This window comes from Myxine glutinosa, chromosome 3 (assembly GCF_964187855.1).
Source record: "Myxine glutinosa chromosome 3, kmMyxGlut1.1, whole genome shotgun sequence".
NCBI classification, from domain to species: Eukaryota; Metazoa; Chordata; class Myxini; order Myxiniformes; family Myxinidae; genus Myxine; species Myxine glutinosa.
In genome coordinates, this window is record NC_136263.1 from 186,736,553 (window position 1) to 186,751,155 (window position 14,603).

The window sequence follows — 14,603 nt, forward strand, 5'->3', positions numbered from 1 at the left end:
GTCTCCGCTCTCCGCTCTCCGTGTATGTCTCCGTGTATGTCTCCGTGTGTGTCTCCGTGTATGTCTCCGTGTATGTCTCCGTGTATGTCTCCGTGTATGTCTCCGTGTGTCTCTGTGTATGTCTGTGTATGTCTCTGTGTATGTGGGCAGTGGGTCCTCCTGCATCTCCTACCATAGAACCCCCTTTCATTGAGTTGGCGACGGATGGTGCGAGTTGAAACTATCGTACCTTGTATCTGAAGGTCAGCTTGAATCTGTTTGGCAGTTGATCGTGGTGCTTTCTCCACCATTCGAACAATCCTTCGCTGCAATCTTCGATCAACCTTTCTCCTGCGGCCACATCCAAGGAGGTTGGCTCCAGTGTCATGGGCCTTAAACTTCCTGACAACATTGTATACGGTGGACACAGGAACATCAAGGTCTCTGGAGATGGACTTGTAGCCTTGAGATTGTCCATGCTTGGCTATAATCTTGTGTCTGACCTCCTCAGACAATTCTCTGGTTTTCTTTCTTTTCTCCATGCCCATTGTGGTACACACAGTGACACAAAACAGCAGAATGACTCCTTTTCTCGATTCAAACTGGTTGAATGAGTGATTTGTATATTGCAGGCACCTGCAACTCACCACAGGTGAGTTCAATTCCAAAGTAAAGGAGAATCACCTGCTTGAAATCTAATTATTTCTAACAACTTTGAAAAGGTTTTTAGGATTTCTGTGTGGAATAAGCTAAGATTTAGTACTTATTTCAGCTATTTTTGTTTTGTTCCACTGCAAACCAAAGAAATACATATGTGGATACCAAAATACTTTTTAATTTCAACAATTTTCTCGCAGAAATGCTGCATTATCTAAAAAAAGTGCGAGGGTGCCAATATTTTTGGCCAAGGCTGTATCTACCTCCAAGGCCTTCATTTTTCTCTTTTACAGACCTGAACACTTACCCACATGAAAATTGTTTTCACTCAACAGGTTTTTGTGCAAATTAAAATGGGTATATATTGTCGTGCGACTCCGGTTAACACCAGAGACCGCAGATAGGCCTAAAGCTAAACGGTTTTATTCGGAGGCAACAACCAATACAGATTTTACTATAGTCGCGCGGGAGGAAGAAGGAAGGTAGAAGCTGCGTAAGCGCTTAACTGTGGACGGCGATCGAACTCCAACGGACACTCCGATCCTGCAGGGGAAATTAACTTGACACGGGCACACCGGCACAGGTGTAACAGAGAATATAAAATAATACAAGGGTTTATTGAGAAGAAACGCAGGGACAGGAAAACGCGATAATAAATCTAAAACTCCTAAATTGGGATCCCACACACCAGATCTCAAACACAGACGGGGGAAAATGAATTACGAAAAGAAATGTCTCGTCGTGTAATTTGCAATGGGGATTGGCCTTATCTGTCCTGTCGTCTTGTCTGTCTCCAATCTCCGCTGCACACCACGAGGCGCCGCGCTCCCTCACAAGCACTGCGAAGGCCTGGCCCCAAATTCCAAAGCACCACGAGGTCCAACGCAGGCTAGCATGAATCCACCCACAAAAAGGAGCGAGCTCCAACCACCTCGACGGCGATCTTCCACACCACAGCCAACTCAACCAGGGCCAGGACTCTCCTCACAAGCCAACTCGGGAGCGCACCGGAACTCTCTCAAGCTGTGAACTGCGAACCGTGAACTAAAAAACCTTCTCTTCTCACGTCGTTCGGCACGCCCTCTTATCACCTCTGGCGGTGACGTCAGCCCTGCGCGGCTACCAATCAGCGACTTAAACCGAACCTTCCAGCTTCGCGCCTATCACACTCGTTGGCTGGAGGTTCGCGCCTAGCGCACTGACCAATCACAGGACCGTAGCGTGGCGATAGCTCGTAGCGTGTAGCATGACCATAGCTCGTAGGTGCAGCTGGCCGCGGCCCATGTGGCGGCGCCCCGAGCCCCCCCCTACCCCCCCTTGCCTGTTCATCTTCCAAAGTAATGTCAGGGAAGGGAATCATTTATTGTTGCACTAGGGACCTAACTACGTGTCTAAATGGGTGCATTGCCAAAAGGGACAAAGGTGAGATGACCAGGTGAGACACACAGGGGCGTTATTCTTTAATCCCTATTCTATTTATCACTCGAACATCCTGGTATGCTCACAGGTATATATCTTAACCGACAAAACGCCTACACATGAATAACTTATTACAGGGTGGTTTCCTTACCGTGACAAGCGAAGCACGTTACCTATTCAGATCTATCTGCTCTACGTATCACTACCCTACCGACATAACAATATTGTCTAACAATGTACGTACCTAATGTTGCAGTTATGGAAAAAGGACCCAGGGGAGGGAGTTACATCCAACACACAAGGCTTACCTAGTTCGATATTTCAATCAGGTACCTTCCCTTCGTATCAAGGATGGGGGAAAATGCATTGTGAATATTAGCATGTTCCATCGCCATTGTGATTCCCCACCATTTGGAGATTTCCCATTTTCCATCCATGCATCCCTCCATGCCAATCCCTCACACTACCCCCTCTCAGACCTCTCACACCCCTGCAAACTCCCTTTTTCATTTATTCCATTCCAGTCCCTCCTGTGCTTGAATTATTTTTCCCATCTTCTTCAGGCCCAGCACCTTCCGACATAAAAACCACACAGATAACTTTCGGGGATGCCTTTTTGTGGTGCTTTTACCCCCCAAAAAAAGTCTGGGGCCAAATCTTCCCCATTCTTCCATGCTACCCAGATTCGTCAGCGCAGCGCTGTCACGGCCAGAGTGCCGATCGGTCCCAATGGACCGGGCCCTTGTCTCACGTCTGTCTGCGTCTGTGACTTTGTGAAGGCAGGGTACACCATTCCTGCATGTGGGGGATCTCTGGTTCACTCCTGCGAGATCAATCGGCTGTCTCCGTGCCGCAGACTTGTTTGAGAGAACTGTCTGGGGCTATAGAACAACAACCACACCGACACATTCAAAGCCAACATAAGCGCTGCGCATCATACATCGCGCTGCGTAACTTACAACACTGTGGCGTAACCTACAAGAGGAAAGCTACAGGACCAAGTGCATGACACAAGGCAGATGCCGTGCGGCGAGTGCGTGGGGCTGTCCTGTCGATGGTGCCACAAATGCACCAACGAGAGGTGGCACGGCCGGGGTCAAAGCGTACTACGGTGATCTCTGCTCCCTGAAGTCATGCCCCGTCTCAGTGCCGATAAAAGTCGGTATGCTCTGGAGTTCAGTACCTGTTGTCGCACCCAGGAACCTGCCTGCCTGGTTGATGCACCCAGAAGCCTGCATGGGATGAGATCAGGATCTGCCTGCCTGTCTATAGGAGTTACGAGTCACTGCTTGTACGAGTTCCGAATTATAGACTTTGAGTTGCACTGGGAGAGAAACAGAGTTGTTAGGCCAAGTGGCGTGGACCAAGGGGGTCTTGAGGGCAGACAGCACAAGCATGGACCAAGTGGCGTGGACCAAGGGGGTCTTGAGGGCAGACAGCACAGCACAAGCATGCTATATCCTAGGATGCTCGTCAGATCCATACTGACAAACACGATTTGTTCTTTCTGTCTCTGAAACCCCCCAAATTCGTCTACTTGAGATGTACAAAAGAGTTGACAAAGCGCTATTAACGAACTACCTCTTGAACCGTCTTGGCGAGGTACTCATCTGCATCTCACACCTTTCCTCTCGTGCCTACGCTGTAGGCTATCTCTACCTTCACTGCACCGACACGCACACCATATTCCCTTACCGACACTTTGGACCGACGCAAGCCTGCCTGTTTGCACAAGATGAGGAAGGGGCCGACCCAAAGCCCCGATCATCTTTCTCTCTACTTTCCAGGTATGATTGTGAGGCGCGCCTTTCCATCACTAGGTACTTAAGAGTGTAAAGCGATCTTCTATGCCAGCGGAAGGCTTTTCTTGTGGCTCTGATTTCTGCATATGCCTTGTGACTGTAAATATGTGCTTTATGAACTGTGCCTTTAAATACGTGCTTTTCATTGAACTTTGGAAAACTGATTCAAACCTACCAAGGTATCTTTCCCTTTGTTGGTTTGGCATAGCATGTACGCAATAATTATATTGCGTACACGTATAACAATATGTATGTCTCCTGTAAAACTCTCAATATTTTTTTGTCGTTTCTTATTACGATTGTGAGCACCTCATTCCCACAACTTCATGAATGCCCCATGTAGTTTTAATGCACCAACTTAGGAATACAAACTTTATGAAACTACACTGTACGATTCATCCTTCGTCTGCTTACCTTGGCTGTGGAGTCTCTGAGAAGCTCTTCACCTCTTCCACTTTCACGTGGCGAAGCACATCTGAGAATTGTCTTTTTAAGGCATTGCTTTTGATGTTGACTTTTGAGGCGATCGGATGCCTCTGACTCTCGCCGTACCGGATAAGTGGTTTGCCATTATCATTGGAAAGATGTGATGCCTCAACTCCAGATGCCAGACTTGGATTGCTCCTGAACTGGAAACGTTGATAGCTGTGGTTTGTTGCCCTGTCCATCTCACGCCACGGCTACAAGGACAAGCAAAGAGACGTCACCAAACTTTTTTTTCAGAAATAAATGCGAATGAGTCATTGCAGGGACATTACATATTTTAAAATACGATTTAATCTTTTTAATCCTGGACATTTCAAAAAGGGCTGAGAAAACAGCAAGCTCGACATAATGGACCGACGTCAACAGTGAACGTACCTTAAAATGGCGATCCACTCGGCCACTTGCCAGGACTCCATTTTGGGCTCCAGCGCCTTTCGAAATTTCCTCAACAACTTCGGCGTATACTCCTCCTTGGATAATGCACCGGCCCGGAAATACTTCATGTTCGATTTCCATTGGCACTTCCTCTATCAACAAATCTTCATCATTTACCTCAATGACAATGTCTTCCACCGTCATCTCATTAATCTTGTCTTCGTCGTTCTTGACTTCCATTCCAGCCTGCTTCTTAGCACAGACTTCTTCCTTCATGACTGCAACATCCTCAATTTTAAACGTTGTCCCTCCGGATTCTTTTTCATCCATCTTCAGGCTTTTGCTCTCATCCTGTTCTTCCTTGTCCTTTAACCCATTCTCTGTGTGTGACGGATGCTCCACTTTCTCGTTAATGGGTGAACCTATATCAGCATTCTTTTCTGGTCCCTGGAAATCGATGATCCTTTTTACGGCATTAATCTGTGCGGGCTCTTTTAATCCATCCTCAATTGTATCCTCCCCCTCAGAAATATGTTCACTTTCAAAGTCTTTGATACCCGACGAATGGTGGTCATCATCTGAAGTGACAGGTTTCACTTCAAATTCCGGTACTTTCTCTTCTCTGGCTTCAATTACTTCCATGGCAACTATATCATTATCCTTTTCCTCTGTGACCTCCTTCACTTTTTTTTCTTCTTCTTCTTCTTCTTCTTCTTTGAGCTGAACTTCTTGTTTATTCTCTGACTTTGCCAAAGAATCTCTCTCCAACACCTTTTTGTCAGAGACAGGAACTTCACCTGTAAGAAAGAAACAGTTTAACAACCAAAATCCATCAATGTATCATTGCATCACCAGGCTTTTCCTTACCAGCTCGGAAAAAATTCTGGATAAACCGACGACAGCAAATAATGCGAGTTTTGGTGCATTGACCGCCAGGGATCACCACCAAAAAAAAAAAAAGGCTCCACATCATAAACCCCTCCTCACCATGTTAAAATTATCAAATATTCATAGAATTTCTCAACCCATTATTATAATACATAGTTTGTGTAAAACTGAAACAGTGTTAACATATTGTAACTAGAACAGCACTTGGTAGAGCACATACCTACCTCCACCTGGCTGAACAGCTTACGTTTTCTATGCCACCGATAGACCATATCAGCATCTGGACCTGAACAAAAATCTAATCAGCTTGTTCTTATCACCTACCCAACTCATCCACCTAGTTTTGTCATAGCTCGTCCAAAATGGTTTGAGATATCGTGCTATGCAGTGTTTTGGGGCCCATCTCTCAATGGTGAAGAATTACTTGTGATATTTTGAAAACTCTCGTATCTGGACCCGGATTTGAATCGTCAACAAAATCTAATCAATTTGTCCGTGTTACACACCCAACCTGTGTAACAAGTGTCGTCCGAATCCGCCCATAACTAAATAGTAGAATCAAAATGTGCAAAAATTGACACATACCCCCAAAAAACTGCAAGAAAAAGTTTTATAATTTTCTTTTCTATTAGGTCTACAGAACAACGTATTAAAAGTTGCCAAAAATTGGACTACCAGAAACGGTCTAGATATGAGGTTAGAAAAATATGGCAGCCAATGTTTGAACATGTCAGATATGTACTCATATCTGGTGAATTGAGCACTTTTTTGGGGGGGTAATATGACTTTCAGTGAGCTAAATACATCCTAAATAAATAAAATAATGCAAATTTTAAAATCATAATTTCATCGTAAAAATAAGAATTCATGACTCAAAGAGTTAAGTGTAAAAATTATCTCTACTTATCATTATTTCAGTAAAGTTATAATTCCTGATGCTAACAAAAATATCCCATGTGACGTCATTGATGCTAAAACGTCTTCTTTTTTGTTACAGGTCGTGAAAATGAGTACAGAGCAAGCATCCAACTGCCCCTTGTGCCAGAAGGAGTTACAAAGTGAAGACAGAGTCCACATCGGTAGGAAAGGAGCTGATGGCATAAACAGGGCAAGTGTTGAGAGAGGAGATGACATCATTGTAGCAGCTGGAACTGAATGGCACAGGTCTTGCCGTATGAATTACATAAACAAAAGGAACATTGAGAAACATAAGAAAGCCAAGTTAGATCAAATCGCATCCGTCAAGAGAAGTGCACGCTTCTTGAGTGGACCGTACGATAGTGCAACAGGCTGCTTATTCTGTGGGTCCAAAGTTGCGACGAGCAACATTAGTGTTGATTACGATGCATATAGCTGTGTTAAAACATGAAACTTTGTGGACAAGATACTGTCACACTGTAAAACACGAAGTCATGACTGGGCCACTACTGTCCAGGGACGTATTGAATACTTCAGCGGAGAGTTTCACGCTGCAGACTGTTTGTACCATCATTCATGTGATGTACATTTTTGCACTCGCCGGGATGTATTCGTGGCTGAAGGTGAGGGGCTACATATTGTAACTTTTCAAGAGCAAACTACAAAAATCCTACGTAATTACTTCAACAGGACGCATGATGACGACGAGGAAGCTCAGAAGAGAGGCATCATAGAAACCACCGCCAAACTAATCAAAAGTGATCTAAAAACGTTGGTTCCACGTTTAAAAGATAAGTATCCGAAAGCTAGACATTAAACTGGAGTCTGCCATAGACTATGTTTCCCCGAGCTTGCGTTGTCTGCTTCAACATCTTCTCGTTGGAAAGGACACCAGTCAGAAAGAAGCGAGTATTGGGCACACAATGGTTCAAGCAGTGCGTCCAAGGACTGTGATAGCACCATTACAACTTGGGCTCGCTGTCCAAATGCAGCATCACTTCCGATCAAGGTTTTTGATAGACAGTCTTTCTGCCATGGGTTATTGCTCCTCATACTCAGAAGTGCAAAGGTTTGAGGAAAACACCTCTTCTTCAGTCGCTCCTGATGTTTTAGGTGGCATCAACATACCGGATATGATTCTGTTGTTTGCAGCAGATAACGTCGACCACAACATTGTGACCCTAGATGGAAAGGGTACATTCCATGGCATGGGAATGATAGCCGCCGTAACGCCAGGCCAACACGTCGATCACACGGTTCTCAGACGCCAACTGGCCGATTTGAACATCATCATTGACAAGACAAAAATGGATATCATTGAATACCATTTTGCGGAACACACTCGTCACATTACAGAATTTCAGCCCCTGCCATTCCGAAATGAACTGGACCACAACATTGACATAATACGGGAGATGTCCTTTCGCTTCACTCAACCAGTACCAAATTGGCAAGGAATGATGCACGTACTACACAAGGACTGTGACGATCCCGGACAGTCTTCGGTAGTTTTTCTACCGATGATTGATTGTACCTTGGTGACAAGACATGTATCTTCTCCACACTAGAGTACATTTGCACACTTGCTTCTAAGCATAACACCCCACCAGTTGTCATTTTCGACCAGCCACTCTTTTGGAAAGCTTCCGAGATAATACATGAGGTTCCAGACAATAGCCCAGTTAGAAATGTTGTGCTGTTACTTGGGACCTTCCATACCTTCATGAATCTGTTGGGGGGCATAGGAGTACCAATGAATGGGAGTGGCCTGAAAGACGTCTTGGAGATGATTTACGGTGAAAACGCTGTGGTGCACATGATGAATGGAAAAGCTGTGCAGCGCGCATTTCAGGGACACCTCCTTGTTTGTCAGTGTCTGATGCACCAGATCGCAGCTAAAGTCATTGCAGATGAGCCAGCATTTGAGATCCTCATGCAAGAACTTGACAGACAACATACTATGTCAGATACCAGTGAAATAGACTTGGAAACATTACTCAAAAGTGATTGCATCAAACGGATTTCCCATACACTAGTTTCCAAAAAGTCTGTATGATCTAATAGTTCAAAAACGAGCAAACTATCTGCAAATGTTGGGAGTGGCCCGGGAACTTGTCGTGGCCGATCGCACAGGGTCATGGCAAATGCACCTCCATGCTCTATCTGACTGCTTACCGATATTTGCTGCTGCTGCACATCCCAACTATCTAAAGTCTATTTATCTTTACCTGCAGAAGATGCAGATATTAGAAACTGAAAACTCTGCAGTATTTTCGAAATTCAGAAACGGATTCCATGTGGTCTGACGCACCGACCAATACTGGGCTGGCCTTGGATTAGACCTGGTGATCGAACAGACCCTGATGCGGACCCTTAAAAGCACAAGGGGCCTGACAAGAGGAAGTGGAATGACTGAACATCAACGAGCTGTTTGGACAATGTCTTCTCCTGTATCCTCCACCGACAACTACGCCATGCAGGAATTCTGTCGAACCTTGTACACAAGGAGCGAACAGCAAAGAGGCATCTGCGTCACGAATAGACAGGGACAAGATGGACTTGGCCAAAATTGCCACAAAGCTTGAACAGCATTCTCCATTCTCAGAGGAGGTGACCCTTCGCAACATCATCACAGGGATAATTTGCTGAGGATGTCAATATGCAGGACCTTTTCATTGTTGGCAGCAACACAGTGAAGAAAATGGAAGGACAATCTGAGTAGATGATAAATGTTGTTCCTGGGACACCCCCAAATCTCCATTCACTTACATGTACATTTTCCTCTCACCCTCACTTTCCCTCATCTCCCCTTAACACCTCTATTTCTGCCACCCTGATCTTTACGAACCTTTTGGCCTTTTGACATACTAGCTATAGCAAAAGATAACCAACTCTTATCCTCAATGTTGTTCATTAGACCACTCAAACAATGATCCTACAAATATTTGCTCCCTCTCACCCTCACTTTTCTTCATTTCCCCTTAACACCCCCATTACTGCTACTCCCTTATGAACCTCCTAACATTTACCCTTATGGACCTATGATCCTTCTACCCTTATGAACCTATGATCCTTCTAGCCTTATGAACCTATGATCCTTCTAGCCTTATGAACCTATGATCCTTCAAGCCTATGAACCTATGATCCTTCTAGCCTTATGAACCTATGATCCTTCTGGCTCTTCTATTATTGACACTGAGCACAGGTCCTTATACACTTCTTCCATATCATCTGGCAGATCATCTTTGGCCCACTCAAACATCGATCCTACAAATATTTGTTTATGCGTGGGAAATAATTTAATTCTCTATTTATTCTCGACTCGCTCATACCAAAGTTGATTACACCTCCACTCTTTAGTCTGGTTGATACTTGGTTCTATCATTTATATTATAGTAAAAGGGACGACATTAACCATACTCAAACCGTTTCTCATTAATTCCCTTCACTTTTGAGAAATGACGTGTTATAACTTGGATCTCTTCCCAGAATTATTCATTGTCTTGTTTCCTGTTTTTCACACACACACGCCTTGAGTTTCCCCGAAACAACGACAGGCAGTTCACTTCCCCAAAATACATTTTGTTCATTATTTAAGCCGTGTTGACGTGCCGTTTTAAACATTGCGAATCGACGAAGATGAACGCCAACTTGTCTTATTCCAGTATTTCCTCTGATGAAGAATACTCACCAGGATATTGGTAAGTTTCGTTTGGTGTTAAACACTGTTAATGAGAGCTTTGTATGTGATTAATTATATAACTAATTATTTATTTTTTCTCTTTATTACAGCAATTCAAATATTGTGAATATCCTGGCAGAATTTCAAGTTGTTCCTCAAGAGTTTCACAACGAACTGAATACGGGTTTGAACAACCTGCCTCAGAGATGGAGGTCTCTGAATGAATTCAATGTTTCACCATTCTTAGAAGATTCATGTGGAAGGTATGATACAAGATGTTAAAAGAGGCTGCCTTGAATGTGCCATATTTTGTCTGACTTCCTTCAACGAAGTAATTTCTCTTTTTTTTGTCTTTAGTATTAACCTCGAAGAAGACACAGACAATATTTTGTCTCTTGTCCAAAACGAACATCAGTCTGACCCTGGTAATTCATTATTCATCTCTGACTGGCACCAATAAACGGGAGCTGACATTTATTTATTCGTTGTCAATACGATGTATCTTTTAATAATTTCTCCTCATGTTTTTCTTTCTTTTTTCAAACAGAATACAACACCTGTTGAGATCGATGACCACAACCACGATCACAACCTCGATGACCACGACAATGAGTGGAATTATTCCGAGATCCCAAAGAGTGGTTATTTCCTGCCAACCTGTGATACTCTAAATTTTCAACTCGACATCATTGACACAAAGCTTGATTTTTTTTAGAAGTATGTGTGTGTGCGATTCATAATGCTCATAATGCTCATTATTTAAAATCGTTGTTGTAATCGCAATGCTCATATCTCAATTCACAATGCTCATATCAATTCATAATCACAATGCTCATATCCTTCATATCCTCATATATAACATATCCTCTCCTTGCTTCACCCTATATTAATATTTTCTCTCCCCTCTTGTCTTTGACAGAAAGAGATTCAAAATCTGAAGACATATGCTGTATTTGAATTGTGCTGGGGAGAAATTGAATATATATCTCAAGAAAAATGTTTTAATAATATAAAGATTTTTATGTTTTCAATATTTATATATGGTTATATTTGCTTTGTCCAGAATTATTTAATTCTTACTTATAAAAAGAGAATAAAGGGAAAAAGAAGGGGGAAGTGCGCCCCTGCCAACGACCCTTCACCCCCCTCATCCCACCCCTCCCCTCCCCTTGTGTGTGTGGGGATGGTGGGGGTGGGATTAGGGGGGGTGAGGGGTCAAGGGTGGGGGCGCACAAGGGGGTGGGGGATGATGGGTGTGGTCTGGGTTTGTGTGGGCGGGGTCTGTGTGGGCGTGGTCTGTGTGGGCGGGGTCTGTGTGGGCGTGGCTTTTTTTTATTTCTTTTTTTTTATTACTTGTAATTAAATTAACTAATCTGGGTGGGGTGGATAAAAGTATGGATGGTTGTTGTTTAATGGCTTATCAGTTTTGTTTTTTGTAATTCTTGTGAGTAAAATGAACCGGATTTCTTCCCCATTCATATCATATAATTTGTAGGTCCAAGGGACTGTATCCATTACATCAACGATTTTAAATAATTCATTAGTCCATTTTTTTGTATAACCTTTCTCAAAATGACTTTTCCATCTGTATATTCTTACAATATCACCAACTTTGAACTTGGGTTTTCTCAAACTAATCTCATATTCTAATTTTGTAAATGATTGTGACGGCTTTGATTTTGTTGATGAATGAACGGTATTATTGTAATTATCTACAATATCCTGAATTAAATATACCCATTGTTGAGAACCGAGTTGTGTGAATTTTTTACATAATTTCTCTTTCAAAGTACGATTAAAACGCTCAATAACAACTGCCTTTCCTTCATTAAAGGTGCTGTTTAATTTAATACCCTCCCCCTTAAGAAATTTCAAAAATATTTTGTTATAGAACTTTGTTCCCTCATCGGTCCACAGTTTCTTTGGTTTTCTTTTATCCCTATCAAATATTAGCTTAAAGGCTAACATTAAAGTACCACCCTTTTTATTTTTAAAAGGAACAACCCAGGCAAATCTACTCCTCAAATCAATAATGGTTAAAGCATACCTGTACCCCCTGTCATTATTCAATTCAATTAAATCAGCGGACCATATGTGGTCAGTGTCTTTGGAATAAACCTTCCTTCTTTTAAAATTTGTGATTATAGGTTTGTGTAATTCTTCAGGGAAAAGCTCCTCAGTCTTGATGACATCATTAGAGCCCAATAGTTTTTTGAGGAATAACCAAGACCAAGTTTCAATTTAGCACTTATCATTTTTTTAACAATAAACCTATCAACTTTCTCTCTCAACATAGGATTTCGTATCAAAGAAATTATACAACATTTCTCTGTCTGCTTCATGTTTTTCATCCAATGTAGTGGTATTCCCATAAACAATATCATGCTTCATACACACTTCATCAACCCTATTTATAGGTTTAGACCAAGGTTTAGGATTGTCAGCCTCATCTAATCTTTTATCCAAGTTTGTTCCTGGACCACAGAAAGAATATCCAGGTAGATGTAGTTCCCCCTGGAATTCCAGTTGTTGTAAATTTACTTCCTGACAGAAACTTTTGTATGTCTCCTCCACTTTTAGGAGAGATTAATTGGCACTTTTTAGAGCCACACACTTGACATATTCCTTTTTGATAAACTCTATTATTTTTAGCTTTAACATAAGATATTTTTAGATTTAGTTTTCTTTTTACATTTGAGACAATAACTCATTTATTTATAAGAAAAAGTCCTACATAGTGCCAAAACCTTTTTGGTTTTCAACATATACATTTCTATCTTGATTTTTTAAAACATAAAGAATCCTTAGGAATGCCTTCACTCTCTCCTCCATTTATTTACAAATAAAACTAACTAAAGTCAATAACACCAACATCAACGATATGACCTTTCTCTTCTTCATGTATATCTTCTCCCTGAACTCACTCAGTCATTTTTGAAAATAATATTTCCATAAGACTTCATTTCTTTATTTTCCTCTTCGGTGCGTTGAGATTGACTTATTTGCCGTAATACATTGAATCTTTTATGAATCTCAATAATTTCCATCTTTTTCTCTCTTTCCTCCCTCTCCTCCTCCTTTTTCTCCCTTTCCTCCCTCTCCTCCTTCTCCCTCTCCTCCTTCTCCTCCCTCTCCTTTTTCTCCCTCTCCTCCTCCTTTTTCTCCCTCTCCTCCTTCTCCTTTTTCTCCCTCTCCTCCTTCTCCTTTTTCTCCCTCTCCTCCTTCTCCTTTTTCTCCCTCTCCTCCTTCTCCTTTTTCTCCCTTTCCTCCTTCTCCTTTTTCTCTCTTACCTCCTTCTCTTCTTCAACTCCTTCCTCATCCCTTGAGTTTGAGCCCCAAATAATATTATACATATACTCATCTGGATTTTGAGATATTCTTGTATCTATAATTATTTTTCTCATAATAGGATACCAATAAGATTTGTTGATGATTTCTAAAAGAGTTTTATATTTCATAACTTTGAGAAGTTCATTTTTATTTAATATTTTAATCAAGTCTCTATTTGTGGGTTTAACAATATCAGTATAAGGCCAGTTTTTAATGACAAAATTTCCATGTATATGCTCCAAATCATAAGGTATGTAATACCGAGCACCCTTTTCTTGTAGGTATCCCTGAATACAAAAATTATAATTCTCTTGTAGTCTTCTTCCTGCCATTTATGTATCAGAAATATATGTGAGATTAATATTATGACAGGTAATACCACCCCATCTCCCACTACCAAATCGGTTTGTATTCCTCGGCTTTCTATCCTTATCTCATTACCTTCCTTCTTTGTCATGCTAACCATCGCTATACTATCTTTTTTTTATTTTATTCTTAAAATCATGTATTTGTTGTTTACTAATTGGACTTCCACATAAATCCTTATCCTCACCAAGCGGATAATATTCTTCTTTACGAGACTGATTAAAATCATGTAGGTCTTCTAAGTTTATTGAAAAAAACCAATTATACCCTAAATCAGGCATATCTTACCCCCATTTATTAATTCGCATATTAACGAAATGTCCTTCTTTATAAAATTCAATTGTAAGCAGATAGTTAAATTGAATGAGGAAAGGTGTATGGTCAGTATAACCAGGTGTTGTGGTTGTAAATTTTACTTGTTTAACAAAACGTGCTGTTTTATTTAAAGATATATATTGTGATAAATCACTGAATCTAATTAAGTCATTCACATCTGTAGGGTTTGGATTATCGATTAATTTATAAGTATTTTTCATATTAATATTTTTTGTTATATTATATTTTTGTCGTTCAGCCTGTGCCTTTGTATAATAATTTGATAAATCAATATCCTGAGAGGATTCTCCAAAGATAGAACCATCTTTTCCAACAAAAGTCATTTGTATTAGATTTAAAATGACATCATAAAAATGTTCATTATT

At 41.5% G+C, this 14,603-nt stretch overlaps 1 protein-coding gene and 1 long non-coding RNA gene across 3 annotated transcripts in view; one reads left to right on the plus strand and one right to left on the minus strand.

The window, feature by feature from the left end:
• The window catches only part of LOC137422978 (uncharacterized), a 244,669-nt gene that overhangs the window by 34,065 nt on the left and 196,001 nt on the right, over window positions 1-14,603 (minus strand). For both annotated transcript variants that reach the window (XM_078774865.1, XM_078774864.1), the window contains exons 9-10: window positions 4,719-5,515; window positions 4,272-4,537 (exon numbers count right to left, since the gene is read on the minus strand). In XM_078774865.1, the coding sequence (XP_078630991.1) occupies window positions 4,272-4,537; window positions 4,719-5,515 (1,063 nt within the window). The remainder of the gene's footprint in view (window positions 1-4,271; window positions 4,538-4,718; window positions 5,516-14,603) is intronic.
• Window positions 10,028-10,901, plus strand: LOC144891391 (uncharacterized). The gene is made up of 4 exons (XR_013622914.1): window positions 10,028-10,225; window positions 10,317-10,469; window positions 10,564-10,631; window positions 10,754-10,901. It is a non-coding gene; the product is annotated as an uncharacterized LOC144891391 (long non-coding RNA).